We start from the raw sequence: 24,262 nt of genomic DNA, 5'->3' as shown, positions 1-24,262 counted from the left end.
AGGTCAGAGAATCTTTGTTCATATTTTTCAGTCCCTTACAGTCTCTGTAATCCATTTGTATTATTTCCTTTTTTAATCTGTCTTTAAATTTATAGACTTTTTCTGCAGTTTCCATGATGCTGTTACCTAATCAGCATCTTTTTCATTTTCATTTATGACTTTTTCATTTTAGATATGGCTTTCTGTCCTAGAATTTCCAGTTAGCTTATTTTTTATAGTTTTTAGTTTTTCTTCCAAAATTTCCCATTTATGTAATAAATTTCATTTATCATATCCTTCTTCATAGAGTTTAATGTACTTATCATAGCTGTTTTGAGCTATGATAACATGTGTGAGTATAAGTAATTTATAGTAAAAGAATACCTATTTAATAAAATATGCAGAAACCAAACCATGCTGGAGGAGAATGTACTTGTCTATAGTCAATAAATTTGGATTTAAGAGAGGCCATTCCATACAAGTACAGGAAAATAAAAAAAGAAGAGCTACAGAAAAATACTAGAATAAAAATTAGTGGGAGTATACCAATATGCAGTAAGAAAAACTATCTTTTCTATTGACTACTTTTTTCCAATGTGGAAACCCCAATGTGGGTTGGTTTTTCCTATTTCTTTACATGTTACTAATTTTTTTTCATTGTATGCAGAATGTTGTGGCTGATAAGTTCTAGGGAGTCTGGGTCTTTATCTTCTTTCTTGAGTGTTGTTCTGGCAGGCAGTTGAATTACTGGTAAATTTTTATTCTGCCAGCCGTGTTTTTATTCTAGGTTAGTGTAAATGTGTTTTGGTTTAGGGTGCAGCCCCTCCTCTAGGGTATGGTCCCTATATAGTCTACATATTCCTATTTTTTAATAACAGAGATGAAACATCTATACTGAAAAATTACATGTAGAAATTATTGTGGTTGCAAGTTGTTTTTTCAGCAGTATCAACAGATACTGTTTCCAGAAACAGTTGTTTTAGAATGTCTTATATTTTGTTTTCCAGTCCATCAGCTGTTTTCCAGTCTTATCACCCATTAAAATATATGGCCTCCAGGGTCTTTATGATATGCTTGATACTGCATGTATATGTCAGCATGTGGTAGAAATTTCTTTCCTGTACTTCATCATTATCATCTACCATGTTATAGCATGAGGAATTAATTAGGCACTACATGCATAAGTGAGGTGTAGCTCATTTGAAGAATATTTTATTTTCTCCTTTTTTATGTGTCGAGTGTTTTTAATTTATTTTGAAATGTTATGCTTCTTTAATTAAGATGACTTTCCTTTTTCTTTTCTTTTTTTTTTTTTAAGAGCGGGGGTAGGGGGTGGGTGCTGGGCAAAGGGAGAAGAAGAGAGAATCTTAAGCAAGCTCCATTCCCAGCATGGATCCTGACATGGGGCTTGATCTCACGACCCTAAGATCAGAACCTGAACTGAAATCAAGAGTTGGATGGTTAACCAACTGAGCCACGCAGGCACCCCATTTTCCTTTTTCTTATTGTATATTGGGGTACTCACACTAATTTTTATTCTAGTATTTCTCTGTAACTCTTCTTCTGCATATTTTATTAAGTAGGTATTCTTTTACTATAAATTACTTTTTTCTTCTATATATTATAGTTAAGGAATAAGAATTATATATATGCATGCATGATGTGTGTCTATAGATTATATTATTTTACATTTCTTTCAGGATAGGAATAAGGGCATTAAAAATACTTACTATAAAAGGTAGATATTAGGGCGCCTGGGTGGCTCAGTTGGTTAAGCAACTGCCTTCAGCTTGGGTCATGATCCCGGAGTCCCGGAATCGAGTCCCGCATCAGGCTTCCAGTGGGGAGTCTGCTCCCTCTGACCTTCTCCTGTCTCGTGTTCTCTCTCACTCTCTGTCTCTCTCTCTCAAATAAATAGTCTTAAAAAAAAAAAAAAAAAAGGTAGACATTGGCCTGATAATATTAAGAACCATTACTTTAAACATATCAAAACTTACTTATTTTACAGCTTGAATCTGATCAACCCAATAAAAGTCTTCGGGTCTGATTCTACTGTCTGTAGTTCATGGTGCCCTATTTTCTTTTGTCTTTTGTCTTTTATGATTTTTTTTTTAACCAGTTATATTTCTTGGACTTTTATCTATATGGATTTCTTCACTCCTGGCTTGAAAGGTGCATTTTTTCCAGAGACTTTTTGTGTTTGCTTCCTCGTGTGCCTGGAGGCACTGAACCAACCGGGAACCATTTTATAATGAATTCTCAGTATATGCCATCTGCCCGCTTGAGCTGTGACACCATACACAGTCTGGGTTATAGTTTTCAGTTCTCAGGGGAGAACTTCCTCCCCTGACGTTCCTCCCAACGTCGTGTTCTGGGTAGACAAGCTTCCATGCCATCCCCTTCTTCTGGGCAAGTTTATCTTTTATCTTTACACTGTGAGTAGAGTTTTGGGGAGGGGGGGTTCCAGCTCTGTGGGACAGGATCTCCAATAAGACTCCCAACTTCCAGACAGGTCCTGGACTTTGTTTCCTGACCCCTCTGCTCCCTCTGACCCCCCTGCTCCCTCTGACCTCCCCCCCCCACAAGGTCAAAGCTTAAGGTTGGCAGTGTTCTATGATGCCTCCAGGGTGAGAGTCTGTTTCAATGCTCCACTTACTGCCCTAGTTTCCTGCTTTCACTTCATTTTTTTACTTCTAAGCATTCCTTATTTTCTTGCCTGATCAGTAATACATTTTAAAAGATGTTTTTAAAATATTTTATCTGGTATTTTTAGTTGTTTTTGATGATATGGTCAGAATTTTTTTTTTTTTAAAGATTTTATTTATTTATTTGACAGACAGAGATCACAAGTAGGCAGAGAGAGAGGAGGAAGCAGGCTCCCTGCAGAGCAGAGATCCCGATGCGGGGCTCGATCCCAGGACTCTGGGATCATGACCTGAGCCGAAGGCAGAGGCTTTAACCCACTGAGCCACCCAGGCGCCCTAGTCAGAATATTTTTATATGGTACTTTGAAAAGTATATCATTCATTTTTTTGTATCATTGATTTTTAAAAAATTTTTAGTTTTTTTAATTTCTTTTCGGTGTTCCAGAATTCATTGTTTATGCACCACACCCAGTGCTCCATGCAATACGTGCCCTCCATAATACCCACCACCAGGCTCACCCAACCTCCTAAACCCCTGCCCCTCCAAAATCCTCAGATTGTTTTTCAGAGTCCACAGTCTCTCATGGTTCGTTGTATCATTGATTTTTAAAAATTTTTTGTTTGGGTGAGTGTACTTAAAACTATTTGTTGTTATCCTTTCTATATTTGTGAATTTCCTGTTTGTGTCTTTTGAATGTTTTTCTATTGGACTCTGGTTATTTTTAAAAGAATATGTAATGCAGCTTTGGAAAGTGCTTTCTGAGGAAGTGAATCCCCTCAGAAGACCTATTTTTCCTAAGATATGCATGTTGGACTTTGAGGAAGTTAAGTTTAATATTTTATTTATTTATTTATTTTCAGATTTAATTTATTTGTTTTGAGAGAGAGACAGAGTGAGGGAGAACATAAGAGGGGAAGTCAGAGGGAGAAGCAGACTCCCTGTGGAGCTGGGAGCCTGATGCGGGACTCTATCCCAGGACTCCAGGACCATGACCTGAGCCAAAGGCAGTTGTCCAACCAACTGAGCCACCCAGGTGCCCGAGGAAGTTAAGTTTAATACTGACACTGCGGTTCAGTTACAGTTCCCTAATTCTTTTGTATTCACTGTATGTTCTACCTGAGGCTTCTTTCTCTCCGGCTTGCTAAATCCATCAACCTATTTTAATACTTCATTTTTTTTTATCACTATCAGCCACTTTCTCCAATACAAAACTGCATCTTTTTTTTTTTTTCAAGATTTTATTTATTTATTTGAGAGGGAGAGAATGAGAGAGAGAGAGCACAAAAGGGGGAATGTCAGAAGGAGAAGGGGGCAGGGAGCCCGATCAGGGAGCCCGATTTGGGACTAGATCCCGGGACTCCAGGATCATGACCTGAGCCAAAGGCAGACACTTAACCAACTGAGCCACTCAAGTGCCCCAAGACTGCATCTTCTTTTTTAACTAGGAAAATGTCTCTTTTCTTGCCTTCCTACAACTTCTCTGACTTTTCCTTCTTAGATACCTAACTGGTTTTAACACTTGAACATTATTAAATAGAATAATGTCTGAGAACTTTGTCTGGAGTCCTCTTCTCACTCTTCACACTTACTCTTTCTTCACTTCTCACTCACTCTTTGCCGCTTGACCTTCAGGCTTTAAGACTATCTGTCCTTTCCGTGATATTCCCCCAAATCTGTGATTTCAAGCTTTTGTCTGGTATCTCCAGAGATGCACATCAGCATATAGTTAACTTTTGCCATTACTACTTCTTTGAAAACTCGTTAAATAGTGACTACTCAAACTTAGTCAGAAAGTCAAGAGGACTTGTCAAAAGATGACTAGATAAAGGGAAATAGACCTGACTTTGGTAGTTTTTGCCCAGGAGATGTGGCTTCTGCCATAGGGTTGCATGGCAGCTCAGTGAGTCTCTGTTACTCTGTAATATTGACTAGAGTCTATGACCGTAGTATTCAGAACAAAAAGTATGTTAGGTGGGAATTCATGTTTTTATGTCTTTTTGACATTGCCCACTGAACACTGCTCTCACTTTAATGATCCTGTCCTTTTGGTACTAAATACTCTTCTTTTCACCCTCAGGTTCCAACAGCTTATAATAGTTTTCCTTTTCACAGTTTTAATTCTTCTATTACACTATTTTTAAAAAGTAATACAGGGTGACTGATTTTATAAATTTTTGTTTCATTTACATTAACCAAGGTAACCAGTCACCACTGGTTGGTGACTGAGTGGGCCATATGGGCTAATAGATGTACCTGAAGTATGAGTTAGCATGATTGATCTTTGGCATGGTGCAAAGGTAGGAGATGGGGGATCTGTCCCCAAATGGACAAGAAGTTGAGGAAATTATTCATAGGTTTAAGAGAGTTGACCTAAGTGTAAGCTTTATGTTTCCATTTTGCTTTTAAAAGACAAACAAGTGAATATTTTAATATCTTTTCCCTTTTTTTGAGTCAACCAAGTAACTTCACAATTAACAGTGTGAATATAGTGATGAATGATGGAATTTATAGGAAAATCAACCAATATTGGAAGAGATCTGGAAGCTAGGGGTCAAATGACCTCAAAGAGATTAGTTGAGTTGGAGATTACAGGAAGACATCAAGGTGGGAATAATTTGTGAGTGATCAGCATAAAGTAATTTGTTAAGGGAAATGGATCAGTTTTTTGAAGGAGAGATGATAGACAAGCTTAAGTGTAGATCTTGGTGAATCCAGAAAGGCACAAAGTGTAAGGTAGGAAAATAATGTAAAAAAGGTAGGGAAAAATCCAATAAAATAAAGTATCCTGAAGGCCAGATGAAAGAAGAGTTTATAGAATATAAGAATACTGAGCAAATTCCCCATGCCTAAACTGTATGATACACAGATTAACATCTTTATAATTTTCTTTATCTACAAAGTCTTCTGATACAGTTTATTAAAACAAAGTTATTCTGAGATTTGATTTTTGGGGACTCCAAAATATAAACCAGAAAAATAGTGAACACTTTAACAGTGACCTATATACACTAACTGTGTGACATCTTCAACAAAGTAAGTGAATTTACCAGTATACAAGAGTAGGAGATGGTAAAGGAAATCACAGTGACATAAGGAATGTTAAATGCAAATTAATTATCAAGCATAAATAAATATGCAGAATATCAACCAAAAAAATACTTTAAGGTTTTCCTGTTACTTATTTTTGCTCTTCTGCCTGCCTCCCCTAATTCATGAGAACTTTAGCTCTTCTACCATTAATTATCTTATTACAAATAGGGTGAAAGTGTTTTGGGAATATAATATCCAAGATTAGGGACAGAGATCGTAACTACCATTAATTATCTTATTACAAATAGGGTGAAAGTGTTTTGGGAATATAATATCCAAGATTAGGGACAGAGATTGTAACTACTATTTATAATGAACTCTAGTTTGCTAAGTATCTTAAAATATTTATCTCATTCAAGACCAGCAGCAACCACAAGAAGCAAGTGGGAGTTATTATCATTTTTAAAAAAGGATTCCTGGATGATGAAAATTACTTACGGATGAGGAAACCCAGAGAGATTTAATGATTTTCATGGATCATTGGAGTTGTAGGCTGAAATCTTGGGCTCTCCATTACTAGATTTGTGGTCATGAGCAATGTTCTCTATCAACTTCAAAACTCAGTTCTTTCAACTGTAAGGTGAAAGGTTTTTAAAATAGTAAATTATAAAATATATCTAAAATTCTGTTCTGTAATCTTGATTTCCACTTTATTTTCCAGGCTACCCAACTTGCTTTCCTAAACATATCCTCTAGTTTTCCACTTCTGTCTTTGTATTCGTGCCATATATTCTGGCATATTTTCCTTCCATCTATATAAACCTCATTCATTTTTTTAAAGATTTATTTATTTATTTGAGAGAGAGCAAGAAAGAGTGAGTGCAGGGTAGGGAGGAGCAGAGGGAGAGGAAGAGAGAGAATCTTAAACAGACTCCCTGTTGAGTACAGAGCCCAGCATAGGACTTGAACTCACAATTCTGAGATCATGATCTGAGCTGAAATCAAAAGCCAGAGACTAACCAACTGAGCCACCCAGATGCCCCAAACCTCAATAATTTTTAATAAATTTTACCTAGCTTGTTGTAACCAGGTCAACTCCTTTATGAAACCATTCCTGTTCCCAGTGACTGTGATTATGTCTTCTCTTGAAAAGGTATGACACTTTATTTTACACCATTCATCAAATTCTGTATGTTATTAGCCAGCAGTATGTGAGGAAGAACAGTCATTACTATTTACCATTTGAGTCCAAGGAACCCTTTTTAAAACACATTTTGAAAGTCATTTTACAAATAATTTACAGATAAAAAATAAAGGGATGTGAAAAATAGCTATATTGGAAATTAATAAGAATTTAAATGTAACCAAAAAAATTTTATTTCATATTTTTCTGGTGTGAAGATATATGTATCCAAAATTGGCATTATCCTTTAAATTCAAGTAATTGCTCATGGATGGCCTGGAACATACTTACCTTACAAATCTTGATCCAGATTTTAAATATATTTCTAAGAGATTCCAGCTTTATTATTACCTCTGGTTCTTACACTTTTTAAAAAATAAAGATTTTATTTATTTATTCATGAGAGACAGAGAGAGGCAGAGGCAGAGGGAGAAGCAGGCCCCTCAAGGAGCAGGGAACCTGATGCAGGACTTGATCCCAGGACCCTAAGATCATGATCATGACCTGAGCCGAAGGCAGACACTCAACCATCTGAGCCACCAGGCACACTGGTTCTTACACTTTTATCCACAAAATTCAGTGCTTTGAAAAGTTTCATGGCTCATAGTTTTGTCGAAGATAGGATGGTCAATTTCTTTAGTCTGTAATAGCTATATACCTTCATAATATTGATTAGAATGATCAATTCAGTGAACCTTTTGATTTCTGTGCTCTTTATCTCCTTTCAGTAATGTCTTCAGCCTTTGCCCACTTATGAACCATAGCAAGTAAATTTCTTAGTACAAACTTGATAAAAGGTGAAAGAATACATGTCTTTTTCACAAAAATTTCTGGTCAAAAAATATGACTAACTGAATAACAGATTTCATTGTTGTTCATAGAAACATATTGTCCACTCATCTATTTTTCAATTAGAGAAAATATATTTAGGATATTATCTTGTATAACGACTCATAATCTGAGGTTTAGTTTATACTTAGTTTTACCATCATCATTAGCCTGGAGTACTGCTGTCTATTCTTTTTATGTTTGTGTTCTTACTTGTCTAACAATTACAAAACATCTTCTGTCAATTTTCTTCTCTTTGCTATTATGGACAGGAAATGAAAAATTCTGAATTCTCAATGTTGTTTAATAAAAGGTTAAAAAGAAAAAGACTACAAAAGTTCTGTCTCCTGAGTTTGGGCAATGCAATAATGAAGTTGAAGAACGATGGAATAGTGATGATTTATTTCACTACTGTCACTCCTCCAGATGATTACATTATTAAAAATGTTTTTTCAGTGAAAACCTTATGTTCAAAATGGCTATTTCCCAGTTATCAGAAAATTATTTAATTGTATGATTAATAGAATATTATGGAGGCAGTGCAGAATCAGTTAAGCTGATTTAAGTTCTGTGCCAACAATTTTGGATTCCAGGATTGCATGAGGCAGTTGAGAGATGATTTACATAATCTTGACTCCAAATGAACATGTAATGTTACTGATATTAATGTTATGAAAGTAGAAGAAATTGAGCCGTTGAGTGTAGGTATCGGAAATCCTCTCTTCCTTTTTCTCATCATCTGAGTTCTTCTGGTCTCAGTTGCCTATCCTCTCAGTTTGGAGTGCTCATTTCAGTAAGAACTAAGTCCTCCTGACCCTCCTGTCTTTTCCAATATCCACTTTGCCAATGGCAACTCTAGATAAATTTGGGTCTTTTCTGCCTCCCATTGTTTTTCCCACTACTGGGCTGGCAAATATTTCTTGGAGAAAGTTATAAAACCAGTCTGAGTTGATTACAAGGGTACAGTGATACCAAGATCATGGGAGAGAATTGAGAGAATTCAAATCCTAGCACCATCTTACAAGTGAGATGGAAAGTTAGTATTAGAACTAAAAAGAAGGGCCAAAGATTCCTGACCTTTGTTTCAGCGTTTTCCACCATAGTGAGTCGAAAAGTCAGCAAGCCAGGGGGAAAATTCTATAAAATATGAGATAAAAGAAAAAGCTATTAAGGTGTCATATAGGCCTGTAAGGGAAATATTCTTTCTCCTCCACCTCAGCTTTATTGCAGTCTAATTGACAGATAAAATTGTAAAATACAGTGTACTTGTGATAACATGGTATATGTATATGCTGTGAAAAGATCCCACTCTCTAGTTAACTAACACATTCATCACCTCACATATTTATCTTTCTTTTCTTTTCTTTTGGCAGAAGACTTAAGTTCTACTCTCTAAGGAAGTGTCAGTTATACAATATGATGCTATCAGCTGTAGTTACCATGATATTTATACCTGAGATCCTCAGACCTTATTCATCTTACAGGTGAAAATCTGTATACTTTTACCAACCCCTTCCCACTTCTTCCTCCCCCCCCAAGCCCAGCAACCACTTTTCTATTCTCTGTTTCTGTGACTTTGACTTTTTTTTTTTTTAGATTCTACACATGTAAAATGATACAGTATTTGTCTTTCTACATCTGACTAATTTCTCAGCGTAATACCTTCAAGATCCATCCATGTAGTCACAAATGGCAGGATTTCCATTTTTATGGCTGAATAATATTCCCTTATGTGTATGTATACCACATTTTTTTTATCCATTCATTCATCAGTAGACTTTTTTTTTTTTTTTAAGATTTTATTTATTTACTTGACACAGAGAGATCACAAGTAGGCAGAGAGGCAGGCAGAGAGAGAGAGGAGGAAGCAGGCGCCCCGTGGAGCAGAGAGCCCGATGTGGGGCTCGATCCCAGGACCCTGAGATCATGACCTGAGCCGAAGGCAGCGGCTTAACCCACTGAGCCACCCAGGCGCCCCCATCAGTAGACTTTTAGGTCATTCCTATGTCTTGGCTATTGTGAATAATGCTTCAGTGAACACAGGGGTGCTGATAGCTCTTTGAGATAGTGATTTTATTTCAGTTGGATATATGCCCAGAAGTGGAATCGCTGGATCATATCGTATTTCTATTTTTAACTTGAGAAGTCTTCATACTATTTTGCACAGTGGCTGTACCATTTACAATCCTACCAGCAGTGCACAAGGATTTCCTTTTTTCCACATCTTTGCTGATACTTGGTATCCCTTGTCTTTTTGGTACAGCCATTCTAAGAGGAGTGAGGTGATGTCTCATTGTGGTTTTGATTTGCATTTCCCTGATAATTAGCAATGTTGAGCACATTTTCAGGTATCTGTTGACCATTTACATGTCTTTTTTGGAAAAATTAAAATTTTTGTGTTATTTTAAGCTCCTTTTTAGTGAAGTTGGAAGTAATTCCCAGGATTATGAAAGAGCCAAACGTTTCAAGGTATTAAAAAAATAAGATCACTGAGAATAAACGTAGAAACTAGTACGGGTTCAATAACCCTGGGGATTAAAGTTAGTTGTGCATTTACTTTATTCTAGATTCTACGTGCTTAAAGAGCAAGATCCTAATGATGTCATAATGAACTTTGCATTTCAACCAGTGGCTTCTATGGTTAAATATTTACTGTGTGAGAATTAAAGGATAATTTTAAAAAATGATAACATCTTGACGTTGATACAGATAAAAAATGAGCAAATGTTAAAGATTTTATTTAATCCAATGACATGAGGAAAACAGACAGCTGGAATAACCTGTTCAAAGGACAGTCCAAAGAACAGACAGATTTGTAGATCAGGAATATTGAAATCAATATCTAATGAATGAAAAATGTGCTTCTTTCAGGGTGGGAAAATTCAGTGGAACCTGACAGGACAGAATTTGCCTCTGTATGGTCAAGAATAGCTTTGCATTGCTATCAGTTATTGGCAATTTAAAGAGCTGGGAAATTACTCTCTTAAATCAGAATCAGTTAATCCATAGTGTGAGCTCTATCTAGATCTAGACAATGCAGCTTCCCACTGAAACACAGCTTTTCCCCTATATATGTGTTATATTCAATTAAGTTATAAAAAGAACTTCACATTCAGTGTGATAAATAAATAGCACTTTGCCATTTGCGCTACCATATTTTATAATTTTTACTTTTCTGAAATATGTACATTTTTAAAGTTAAAAAGATTAGTATTAGCCAAATTTACTGCCTTTCACTATATCTGCCATACTTTTCAATATTTTTTTTGTTAGAAAAACATAAAAAAATCATTCAGTGCCTTTGTTTCTTTTGTCTCACTAAAGGAATAAACTAAATTCTTCACACAAACTTCTATCAGCCAAATTCAGAGTATGACCAGAGGAGGTGAAAATTCCTTTGCTCAGATACTCAGGAGCTTGTCTTGTCTTATAGAGTATACACAAATGAATCAGTTAATGTGTAGAATCTAGGCCTAATCTTAGCACTTAGGAGTATTCGGACATGTGTAAACAATCCTGACTCTGAGGAGGACCTGTCTGCCCTTCTCATGCCTACCTTCAGTTTTTAACCTCCATCCTTGGCTTGACAGCCATTTCTTTTACAACTGTGGCCATGTGTTCACAGGGTCACAGCCTTAAAATGTTCAAATAGGGAAAAAACAAGACTCCTTAAGGGATCTGTGACCAGAGAAAAGATCTGCCAGGGATGCCTTAGCAGCTAAACCCTCAAGCTTTTATTCATGTAAACAGCTGGATAACATGAAGGGCAGCTGCAACCAGTAAGGAAGGAAAAAAAGAAGTAGTCATGAAAACCAACAATGCCGTCCATGATTTTGCCTTAGGCTTTATTTTTCAAGATCAGTCTTATATAGAAAGGACTTGATATCACCGTTTAGGGAGATTATCTAGACATAGTCATGATTTTTCTTCATTCGGTTTTCACCTACCTACCTACGTGGTGAACAATTTAAGAACTGCTGATTCTTGACAAAAGAGAATAGATAGTCGCAGAAAGACCAACGGGGCTAGAGGAGGAGTGGACAGAGGTCATGTATTTCTTATCTGTAGTTCATCATTTTCCTCAGCATTAGTTGATGCTGGAATGGGAGACCAAACTTACTGATCATTAGAAGCCACTCATTGGTGATTTCAGCAGAATAGTTTTAAGTCCCGATTCCTGAATAGCCCTAGAAATTGGGATGGTTTGGCACAGTCTTCTTTGGCCCCCCGCACACGATTCATCCTGAGGATACATTTTGGGTAGATCGTACTAAGCAACATACTCTAGAACAACAGGCCCTCTATAAATATGTTTTAATGCTACCCATATAAACATTGTCAAAATGGAAAGTTTATACATAGTTCTTACTAATTCAGTAACATAGTGGAAATTCAGTGTTAATTTAGTAATACAACAACTGGAAGGTGTTTAAACCCTCTGTCTTCATAGAAACTCAAATACTACCAATATTGACACTTGCACCAAAAGTAACTTAGTCATAGTAATTTCAATGCTTTCAATAACCCGTTGGGCTAAATAATAGCTCACTTGGCTAAAATCTTCTAATCTAGCCCTCTCGTTGCCTCCAGCTTGCAAACAACCAGCATAAATCTGAAACTGTAATCTAACCTTCTGCTGTGCGGGGCATCAATCATGCAGCAAAATTGATTCTTGCCCTCTGTACATCTTTCTTTCTTTTGAAATTCCTCATGCCTTCTCTTCCTTCTGTGTTTTAACAGCAAGGTGTGATAAGATATGAGCCAGTCAATTTTATTCTATGGTGTTTGTTTATATACCTAAGGTGTTTTTTATTATGTATTTAAATTCTTTCATATATTGTTTTGACGTTTACATCCATTTCTCTAGATAACAAATTGTTTCACACATCAAGTAGTCATGATGAAACTACTCTTTTAAAATTGCTTGTGCTTTAATAGTTAAAAAAAAAATTCAACATATATCTAAAGAGAGAGAGCTATCACTTTAGAATGACTTGTAAAATAACAAAAAATTACATTGCGAAAGAAAGAAATCATGTGATGACCAAGAGAAGAAAAAATTATAAAAGTTGACACAAAAGCAGTAGTGGAATTGCCTTTCTTCCGCCTCTACCAAGGCTTACCTACAGCCAGTGTCGCCCCTCTGTCACTGGTGAATGGAAATGTTCTAGGGAAATGCAAGCAGCCCTGGGGATTTTACATTTTCAGCAAGACTGCTAAAATAGATAAATGAACCAACATTTTCAGGTTGCATATTATAATCTGATTCTCTCATTTAAGGAGACACCCAATTTTAACCATTTCTAGTTAAATATTGACTGTCTTTCCTTTCCTTTATATTGGATACCAGCAGTAACCTGAAAATACTCCCTACCTAAAAGCCACTGTGACAAATATGAACTGAACTTGGTTCCAACAAGGATACATTTAAATCCACAGTTTGGATGGTTACACACTACCACTGTGGACAGCTTGCGGCACATGCTTGTGTGTTTGTGTACACATGTATGAGAGAGAGAGAGATGTCCTGAGAGATGTCCTCCTTAGTTGTGTTGGATCATAAAAGCCATGCTGGCAGAATGTCCACTGCCTGTGAGATTGGGTCCAATTTCATAACAAACTGGTTTTTCTTCCAAGACATTGGAAAGCATTGAGTTATCTGTATTTAAGTACATCTTTCTCCTTGTTTTTTCAACTTTTCCATTAGCCAGAACCGATTACCTGCCTGGAATGTTGTTTGTTACCTACAAGGGAGATAACATTTTTATCTGAAATACAGATTTAGCTTCTGACCTAGAATTCATTATTATGCTCTTTCTTAAGCTATGGTACAAAGTAGCAGACCCTGAACAAATGATTATTGTTCTGTGGGATTGCCACAAGATCTACCAAGTACTTCTACCCATAGTGGAATGAAATACCAAAATGTCTGGCTTATAATTATACCTGATTGAAGTGCCCTTCCATGAGAAAGGCTCCCTTTGTCCCTGTTTCTTCAGTGATTTCTCTCTCCTTCCGTATCCTCTTCTCTTTTAAAACTGCTATGCGTTTCATCCCTGCTTTGCTGGAAACCCGGCACTGCCGTTCATCACATGCCTGCCCCCCACATTTTCCATCTTACCATTTTGTTATCATAAGATGATGAAAGGTTTGCAAATAGAGCTATTACTATATTTTAGCTGTTTTTCAAGACGCTTTGGTGCATTTTTGGCTGGCATTATGATACAGATGACAGGCCATGCATTTATCAGAGAGAATGTCCCAAAACTAATAAACATAAGATGGTTCAGAAAGCAGTCAGAAGACATTAAGCAACATAAAATATGTAAATACGTAAGTCTTACCATTCAGCTGACTATTTACATACATTCCATTACTGTCTAGTGCCAAATTGTACTTATAGTATATTTTTTTCTATGTTGGAAATGATTTTCTCCAAAATGCTAAGGGCATTTTAAAATTTTCTTCTTGTTTCCAGTCTTAGTTGTAAGACATCTAAAGATCATCGAATGTTCATTACTGTTGATACAATTTTCTGAAAAATTTTTATAATCTTATCCCTAGTGCTCTGAAATATAAATAAAATATTTCTTATGTTGACTTTTTTTTTTTTTTTAATTAATCGGTTGCTCCGGGAAATTGATCTCCTTTTCACTCTGGAATTATCCGGAATTCTGGAATATTATTTAGTATGGATTTTTAAAAATATTATTTCTCAGATAATTTTCTCCCTGCACATAGTAGATATTCTTAAGTGCTTTTTTTTTTTTTAAAGATTTTATTTATTTATTTGACAGAGAGAGATCACAAGTCGATAGAGAGGCAGGCAGAGAGAGAGAGAGAGGGAAGCAGGCTCCCTGCTGAGCAGAGAGCCAGATGCGGGACTCGATCCCAGGACCCCGAGATCATGACCTGAGCCGAAGGCAGTGGCTTAACCCACTGAGCCACCCAGGCGTCCCTCTTAAGTGCTTTTTTTGTTTTCCTTTCATTTTATGAAAATGATTACATGGGTATTAGAAGCAGTTGAATTCACTGATAAACAAGGTATCTAGACAAATTCCCATCATAGAACAAGATGATGAAAGAGGATAGAAAAATAGTTGGTAAGTAAAAAATACCCTCTGAACTCAGTGCATACCCTAGATCAGTTTAGTTAAATGGTCTGAACACTAAGTTTGGAGGAGAACTAGAGTGTTTTTTCCACTGCCAATAATTTTTTTTTAAAGTTTACATATTTTTTGTAGTAATCTCTACACCCAACTTAGGATTTGAACCTACAACCCCGAGATCAAGAATCACATGCTCTTCCAACTGAGCCAGCCAGGTGCCCCTCCACTGCGAGCAGTTTTAGAGTTTAGAATTCACATTAGTTCTATGCCACAACACACTGACCCTTACTCTGACTAGAACTAGACAATACAGAGCCATCCAGATAACTGCCATTAATTTTGCACCAGAAAGAACTGTATGGCAATAATACTAACTAAATTTTGCTTTTAAAAAAGATATATTGAAAACTTACCCTTCAGGTGGTCTAACTAAGCCAGTTTTCTTTCAATTGTCTATCCTGTACTTTCCCTTTCTCTAGGGAAGACAGAGTGAGCGGTAGTTACTTTATCCATGGCACTCTTTCAGGTGAAATGCAGTTTAAATATTTGAGATTTTTTAAGTGCCATGGCTAATAGATTTTTATATAAAGCAAAGATCTTGGTTTTATATTTATATTCATAAGGAAGTAATTTTTATGTAATAGCCAACAAAACTTGGTCATAGAAATGTTTGCAGGAGTCTTATCTATACTAAATTTATATGCTTTTGATAATTATTTTAGATGCAAGCAACAGAAGATGCAGACTTGAGTTATTATGGGAAATCAATACATGTTAATTGGTAATGACGGTGAAGTTAAGAGAAAGTAGCAATTGATGAAGAGCTGTAAGTTATCACCCATTTGATGACACGGGTTCTTAACATTGAATCCATCCTTGATTGATGAACTCAGAATTGAATAATGGTCTCAGAAGCAGGGAAACTACATCTAAAGCTAAATGCAGTAGTTCCTTGCACTGGTTTACTTCCACAATTAGCAGGAATCAGTGATGGTAAAAGGTGATGGGCTTTTGTGCTCCCACAACCGGAGATTTTAGGGAATCATGTTTCGTTTATTTCCTATAAGGAAATAAAATACATACACACTTTTTTCTTCCTTCCTTTCTTTCCTTCCTTCTTTCTGAGGCATCAGTGATCTGTTGAAACAGTGTTTGGGGAGATTTATTCTTTTTGAACCACATTCCTTAATGGTTGGGATTATGAGTGATCTCCTTGTATGGTTGTCAGTGCTAACTCAGATTGTATATAGTTCTCAAGAAGCTGTTCACTACCACCTGGGAAGCTTTCAAAAAGTATTCAGACGTGGGCCTCCATCTTCAGAGATTCTAATTTAATCGGCATGGAGTAGCATCTCGGTATAAGTATTTTTTAAAAGCTTCCAAGATGACTCCAGAACTGCTGGTATACAAGTTCACCACCCAGTGACAAACAGTAATAATGGTGGAATTACAACATGGAGGTGGAGCTATAGAATTGCTCTTTTTCTAATTACATGAACAACATATAAATTCCTACCTGTTATTTAAAAAAGAAACTCAGGGCGCCTGGGTGGCCCAGTCAGTCAAGTGTCAGATTCTTGATGTGGGCACAGGGCATGATGTCAGGGTTGTGAGATCGAGCCCCGTGTCAGGCTCCCCACTGGGCATGGAGCCTATTTAAGATTCTCCTTATCCCTCTCCCTCTGTCCCTTGCCACCACGCATACTCCCTTTCTCTCTCTAAAAATAAAAATAAAGACATAAATAATAAAAAATAAATAAAAAGGAAACTCTACAAAAATTAGAGAGTAAACATGAAAGCCCTCCTTCACATTATACCTCTCTTCTCCTCAGATGTAACCCCTTTTAGTTTACCATTTATCCTTCCAGTGGTTTTTCCATGCATTTGAAAAATTGCGTACAATTACCTTTAAACATATACAGTTTTTGAAACATAAGTAGTATTATACTATATGCGTTATCCTGTGGTTTGCCTTAATTTATCTTGGAGATCTTTTCATTTGAATACATAAAGATCTACCTTATTTTAAAAAATGTTTTTTTACTTCATTTCTTTCAATATCTACAGTGTTTCTCAATACACATGGCTCTCATTTCCTTTCCATTTTCACACGTTTGTAGCTCAGTGGTGAAGAACGTCGATTCTGTAGCAGATCATCCAGTTTTGATCACAAGCATTTATTATTATTGTTAGTATTACTATTATCATTCGATTTTTCTGTTTTTTACTGGTACAGGCAACACTATTTCTAATATAGTAGGGAATCTCTACAGGCAGATTTTTAGAGTTAGTGTTGTTGGGTGAGAGGGTATGTACCATATTTTTATTTTTAAAATATATGTACCATATAATATTTATTTTATTTTATTTTATTTTTAAAATATATGTACCATATAATATTTTTAAATACACTGTCAAATTGCCCTCTAAAAGATGCCTTCTCAATTTACATTCACTCCAACCAATAGAATCTCATCATAGTATTTATTTCAAGGCCTAAATAAATCATACACATCATAATATGACTTCATGGGCTAACTAAAATGTCAGAGTTCTTTATTTTGACTGGCATTTTATTGAGCTAGTTTGATAGCTCTGATTATAACATGTCATCCTGCAGTTCTGACTTACAGACTTAAACATATATGACTAAGGAAAATGGAAAAATTATTTACTAATTTTTAGACAAAAATTTTCCACCTATGGTACAAGAGGAGTAGAAATAAAACTGGGCATTGACATTGAAAACTCTGGACTAGATTAGTCCCAACCTTCATGGCATAGATGGGATCATTCAGTGAGAGACACTTATGTCCTCTATCATAGTGACAGCAGTGAGCCGAATCTTGGGAAATAATGTTACAAATCTGTGTGTGTGTTGCTGTTTTAAATTCAGGACTCTATTTTTTAGACTTACATGTAATAAAATTTACATCTATTGTTAGGTATAATTTTTCATATAATGAAAATGCAAGGGAGGGGTGCCTGGGTGGCCAGCGGGTTAAAGCCTCTGCCTTCGGCTCAAGGTCATGATCCTGCATTGGGCTCTCTGCTCAGCAGGGAGCCTGCTTCCCCCTCTCTCTGCTTGCCTCTTTGCCTACTTGGGATCTCTGTCAAAAAAACAAAAACCAAAAAACTTTAAAGAAAATGCAAGGGAAATTATTTTCAATTAAAATTTCCTTCTTTGTAAACTCAAGTTTTAGTTGTTTCATCAACACAAAGGAAATGTTATAGTACCTACTTTATAGGGTTTGGGGGGAAGAGTAAATTATGTAACACACTAGAAACCTTCTGTACAGTGTCTAGAACATAGTAAACTTTTAATAAGTTAAACCTCTTATTATTTTTATTATTATTTTAATTCTGCTAACAATATGTTCAGCCCTACTCTATAACTCATTTTATTTTTCACATGAGTTAAGGTAATTTAGGGAGATACTGGCTTCTGTGTTTCAAAAAATACACATACCTTTTTTTTGGTGTCAAATATGTATTTGTTCCATAAGAAACTTTTTTTTTCTTTAAGATTTTTTACATTTATTTGGCAGAGAGAGACACAGCTCCAGAGGGAACACAAGCACAGGAAGTCAGAGAGGGAGAAGCAGGCTTCCCACTGAGCAGGGAACCCTGGCAGGGTTCAATCCCAGGACCCTTGGATCATGATCTGAGCCAAAGGCAGACACTTAATGACTAAGCCCTCCAGGTGCCCCAACTTTTTAAAAGTCATAAATCACCACTAGCCAGTATTTTTAAAAACTGAATGTTTTTACCACTGTACTTAAGAAAAATATATAAAAATTAATCTTACTAAAATGTTTTATTGCTGAGTTGGCTCATAGCTTTAAGAGTCGATATAAGAAGAATGAGATACAAGGAAACAGATTCATGTAAAGAATAGGTTGCTTTGATAGAGATCTGAAAATGTGTGCATTATTGAAAGGCTTTTCCAACTCTAATTTATCCAAGTTTTCTAACTCTCCTCTTGGTATGTTGGGGCAGATCCTGTGAAGTGAATAAACTATACCCAGGTATAAATTTAGAATGTATGGACACTATCAAAACAAAATGGGGCCTTCTGGAAGACTCTGTGATCCTCAGGAGGTACGGGGTGGGCAGATTGCTTCCATCAAAAGCTTCTCTGGATCTGTTCCTTTTCTTTAGCTCTCTCAGGTTCTTTGATGGCATTTCTGCCATCCACCTCCTCCCACTCCCACACTGGCATCTCACACTCCTGGGTAGTTGGGTTGATTGGCAGACAATTGAATTAGATAACAAGTGTCAGTCATATTAAAATCCAAAACTATACTGGAAGACCTGGGTGGCTCAGTCGGTTAAGCATCCGACTCTTGGTTTTGGCTCAGGTCATGATCTGAGGGTCATAAGATTGAGTCCCCTTGGGGCTCTGCATTCATCAGGGAGTCTGCTTAAGGATTCTCTCTTCCTTCCTCTGTCCCTTTCCCCACTTGCACTCTCTCACACCCTAGCTCTAAAATAAATAAATCTTTAAAAATAAAATGAGGGTGCCTGGGTGGCTCAGTGGATTAAGCCGCTGCCTTCGGCTCAGGTCATGATCCCAGGGTCCTGGGATGGAGTCCCGCATCAGGCTCTCTGCTCAGCAGGGGGCCTGCTTCTCTCTCTCTCTGTCTGCCTCTCTGCCTACTTGTGATCTCTCTCTCTGTCAAATAAATAAATAAAATCTTAAAAAAAAATGAAATGAAAAAACTGTAGTCTTGAATGTCATTAGTATCATTTCCGGATTTTAGTTGGACTGTATCAGGATTAATAAACAATCTCTTCAAAGAGTCAGTTACTCTTTCTCCAGATTGGTTTCTGGAATTCTTTCCAATCTGTGACTTTTCTGTTCTCCCACTTGGAAACTTTATTGATTGTTTTTCACATCTTTCTTTTCCATGGATTTTTATGTCCTCTTTTCCATTTTCTCTCCTCGATACTACTTAACTCACTGTTGTCTCAGTATTTGCTTGTTCTTGAGAAGCTTACAGATCTCTGTATCCTTGTCCTTAATGCCCCTTCAAGCCCCCCAGAATGTAGATTTAATTTTCCATATAAATTCTTACAAAGTTAACACTTCCAAATACTTAGAAGTGCCTAATCTGTTTTTCCCATTACACTTTTAGATAGGCAAAGCTGGCTCTCCATGAAGAAGCATCCCTCTCCCCAAGTTATTATCACTTTTGAGATCCAGGCAGAACATACAATTGATTATTTTATCTAAATCATTGAGGTATCATTTAAAAAATTAACATCCATATTCTAACCTTGTGGCTTTCAATTGAGCTCAGTTCTAATCACTGTTACTATTATCATTTGAAAATGTAATTTAGTTGTTCTGCAGCTTGAACCTCAAAAATGGGAATTTTTCAAAGGGCCATAGCAGATCTAAATTCTGATTTCAGGATGAGAATTTTCATTTTTGTTTTAGAATCCTCAGAACTTTGCATATGTTTGATTAACTTACTAAGTAATGTCATTGTTTGGGCTTAGTTTGTTAAGACCCCCCCTAATTACTTATTTCATAACATAATTATATAGTTCTCAAGCCCTAAATATTTGCTTTTATTTTGCTATTTTAGGTGCTTCTATCCTACTATATCTATTGTTGGCATTGTTTCATTTAAAAATGTTCATCTTAAAAAAAAAAAAGTTCATCTTATTTTGATAATTTTTTTTAAAAATTGGCTCCATTTTTATTGTTATTTTCATCTTCAAAAACATCTTAAATAAGAAGTAATATCTGTAGAATGTGCTAACTCATTAGAATTAAAGTATTTATAATTTTACAAAAAACTTGATAAAGTTCTGAGACTAATCTAAACATTTTTATTTTACTTTATGTTCAATAGATAAAATATCCTTTGTGCCATTGGTTCATCATTTTATAAAATACTATGTATGATTTTACTTTTTATTCTTGGGTATAGGAATGTATAATGAAGTATGATTATGGTTTTTTTCATGTGTAGTCTTTTGCTTGTGAGTCTGGGTGCTTATATTTCTTGAGCATGTAACTACACAAGGGCACACATGCCATTTTTATGCTCACATCAGATGTTAAGATTCATTCAAACTAATAAAAGCCAGCTGATTGGGAGAGGTGTGGACACTGAACAAAGGAAACAAGTACCACGTAGAGCTTGTACGGGGTGTGTGGTGTGGTATCATTTGTGGGCTGAAAGGTAGCTGAACATTTCCATTTTGGTATCAGTCCCTGGGGAAGGACAGGGCTTCATAATGGGGTGTGATCTGCACTCCTAGTAAGCGTGATTGACGCTGAATGATTAAATAGAAGAGGGGAATAAATACCACTCCTCTGCTTTTAAGACTGAGCACATATCCACTGCATGCAAATCTTTTCAGTGTGGAAGACAGTCTGGCCTCATGATAGCACATATCCGAAAAGCTAGGAAAGTGAATAACGGAGTAGATCAAGATGCAAGGAAACAAAAAATTACACAGTGTCCTTTAAAATGATGTTTTAAACCCAAATGTAATGGTAAATGCACATACAGAATATGATGGAAGGCCCCATTTGTAAAAGTGGAATCCTGACACGAGGCCCTTGGTAAATTGAGTGGGCAGAACGGATCCCTGCATTGGATAACGCTGCGCACACCACAGTGATGGATGAAATTGATGTGTCCGCAGGAGAGCCTGTTCTATTACTGAAGGCTTTAACCTATTTTCTCCTCTTCGACAATGAGCTCCTGAGTGGATGTTATCCTCAAGGAAGTGAATTAAATTCAAAAGGAGACATTTTGTAGATGTGCAAATTTAATTTAAGAATTCACTTAATCCATGGTAGAAGAAAACTGTGTGGGAAAACATTATTGAGAAGTAATACAGTTATATTTTTCAAAGATGCCATTTTTGAGGGTGTTATTTGGGGGACCTGAATTTCAACCATTCATTGGTAATTTTTATTGTTCTTTAATTTTGCATTATCTCTTAGAACACATGGCTGAAACAATGTTGAATCTGGATTGTAATATTATTTTATTAATTTATTATATTAAGGTATATAATTGCATAATAAATAATCAGAAAAAGTGGATTTTCAGCTCTTCCCTTAAATTTTTAAAAATATGATGGATTCCTTTTCCCTGGGATAAATACTTGTTAATTATTACAAAGAACGAAAGCCCAGGTTGTGAATCCATTATTCTAATATCTGTAAGGTAATATTGGTAACTGAAGAAATAGGCTATAGGTACCCTAGTTTCTGCCTGGTAAAAACAAAACAAAACACATAACAACAAAATATTCTTAATATGTTGACCCAGAAAACAGAATACTAATTGTCCTACATATACTATTTGGTTGGTTAGTAGTTTAGTCATTTGTCTTTGAAATATATGGTAGTTTAAGTTGTTAAACTTGCTGTTCTCTCCCTCTCTCTCTCTCTCTCACACACACATACATAATTATAATTAATTTTTGTCGGGGGTATAGCTCAGTGGAAGAGCATTTGACTGCATAATTATAATTAATTTTTGTCATTATAGTCTTAAGTTGATGCTCACTGGTATCATTTTTTTGTTATCTTTTTAAAAAGCATTGTGACTTGTCATCTGTGCTTCGTATTAAGAATTTCAGATTCATAAATGTATTTGGAAATAAATTTAAAACAAAACTCTTAAAAATTTTCATTTGGAGACAAAACAAACACATTCTATACTCAACAAGTAGATTAAAAACCTTTGTAAGTATACAATATTATTTTCTCTGCTTGTTTTGAACATAAAATTTTCAAAGAAAATCTGACTAAATTTGAGCAAATTTATCTCCCAAATAATTTACTTGTTCAGCTTTTAGAAACAGTCAGATTTTCAGACATGTCACACAAAGCCATGCCCCCAGTCTGCATTCAAATACTAATTAAGGGTAGATTTAGATTTATTTCAATTTAAAAGAAAATTCTTCCCAGAATTTAGAAGCTTTCTTTTATAGCTTCCTCTGATTCAAATACTTACTGTATTGCTTTAAAATTACTTGGTAATTTTCCAGATATCACTCACCATAGACATCTGACTTCTTATATATCAAATTTCCCTTCATTACTTAATTTGTACAAAGGATAAAATTCTTCCAGTTCATCTGGTTTCCACAGTCAACATAGTTAACACGCAAAGAACTGTTAAAGAAATGAAATTTAATTTGGTCTATAATTTTCTCAATTGCGGAGTGCATTCCCGGTGTGTATTTCTATGTCACAACAGCTTTGTTTTTTTAACGGGCTTCTTTTTAAAGCGAGCTTGTGGTTTTTTTCTTGAACATTGGCTGCCCTCTAGTGGACTACACTGTTCTCTTAAAAGAACCTGTCAAGTCTTTAAAAAAAAGTCATTTCTCTATGGAAGTGACTAGTGTCTCATGTTTTAGTACTCTTGTTTTTCATTGACTGTTGTGTTTAGCACAAATAGCTTTATAACTCTGTGAGAGCATTTTGGTGAGATGGTCTTGGAAGCACATAGCATTTCAGGGACGCCTGGGTGGCTCAGTGGGTTAAGCGTCGGCCTTCAGCTTAGGTCAGGGTCCTGGGATGGTCCCGCATTGGGCTCCTTGCTCGGTGGGAAGCCTGCCTGCTGCTCCCCCTGCTTGTGCGGTCTGTCTCTCTGATAAATAAATAAATAAACTATTTTTTAAAAAATAGCATTACATACTTATTAAGAGGGCACATTAAAACAGGCTGATCTCATCGACAGTTTGTATTTTTTTTTTAATTTGTAACACATTTTATGACACTTGCTCCCCGCTGCTGAGACGTCTCTGCTGTTCTGTTGCAGATGCTACAACTGTGGTGGCCTTGATCATCATGCTAAGGAATGTAGTCTACCTCCTCAGCCAAAGAAGTGCCATTACTGTCAGAGCATCGCACACATGGTGGCAAACTGCCCACACAAGACTGTGGCGCAGCCGCCCGCCAGTTCTCAGGGAAGACAGGAAGCAGAAGCACAGCCATGCACTTCGACTTTTCCTCGAGAGCTGGGAGGAGGGCATGGCTGCACGTCCCCGCCGTTTGCTCAGGAGGCGAGGTTCGAGATCTCAGAATGGCCAGGCAGGTCCTCTCAAGAAGCTTCCTCGGCGAAGTCCTCCACAGCGCCGGAAGAACCAAGCAAAAAGGGGCCTTCTGTTCAAAAAAGGAAAAAGACATAACGCTTCTTCCTGAGTGTATTGTTTTCTTTCCCCGGTTGGGAAGTCTACCTCATGCAAGTACAGGGGAGCAGTATTTCACAGCAGCAGCTGACTTGGGATTTTTAACTACTGTTGAGGAACTGTGAATTTTTTTAAACAGACAAATCACTCTAAGCAAATCACACTTGAGCAGGGTGTCATGTTTTATGTTATTCAGAGAATGAAATACTATGTATATCTTTATGTGCATGTGTGCGAGGGAGAGAGCCTGAGTGTGTGTGTGTGTGTAGGAGGCATCGATACAGGAATGTGGACACGTATATAAAGCGGATTTGTC

At 36.4% G+C, this 24,262-nt stretch overlaps 1 protein-coding gene across 1 annotated transcript in view; it reads left to right on the top strand.

Annotated features, from left to right (window-relative positions):
* LIN28B (lin-28 homolog B) overlaps positions 1-23,946 on the top strand; it is a 128,585-nt gene extending 104,639 nt beyond the window's left edge. Inside the window, exon 4 of the mRNA XM_046006657.1 lies at positions 23,577-23,946. Within this exon, the coding sequence (XP_045862613.1) occupies positions 23,577-23,946 (370 nt within the window). The remainder of the gene's footprint in view (positions 1-23,576) is intronic.
* Positions 23,947-24,262: the final 316 nt, after the last annotated feature.

This window comes from Meles meles, chromosome 5 (genome assembly GCF_922984935.1).
Source record: "Meles meles chromosome 5, mMelMel3.1 paternal haplotype, whole genome shotgun sequence".
Classification (NCBI taxonomy): domain Eukaryota; kingdom Metazoa; phylum Chordata; class Mammalia; order Carnivora; family Mustelidae; genus Meles; species Meles meles.
This window is presented reverse-complemented; position numbering and strand designations above follow the sequence as displayed.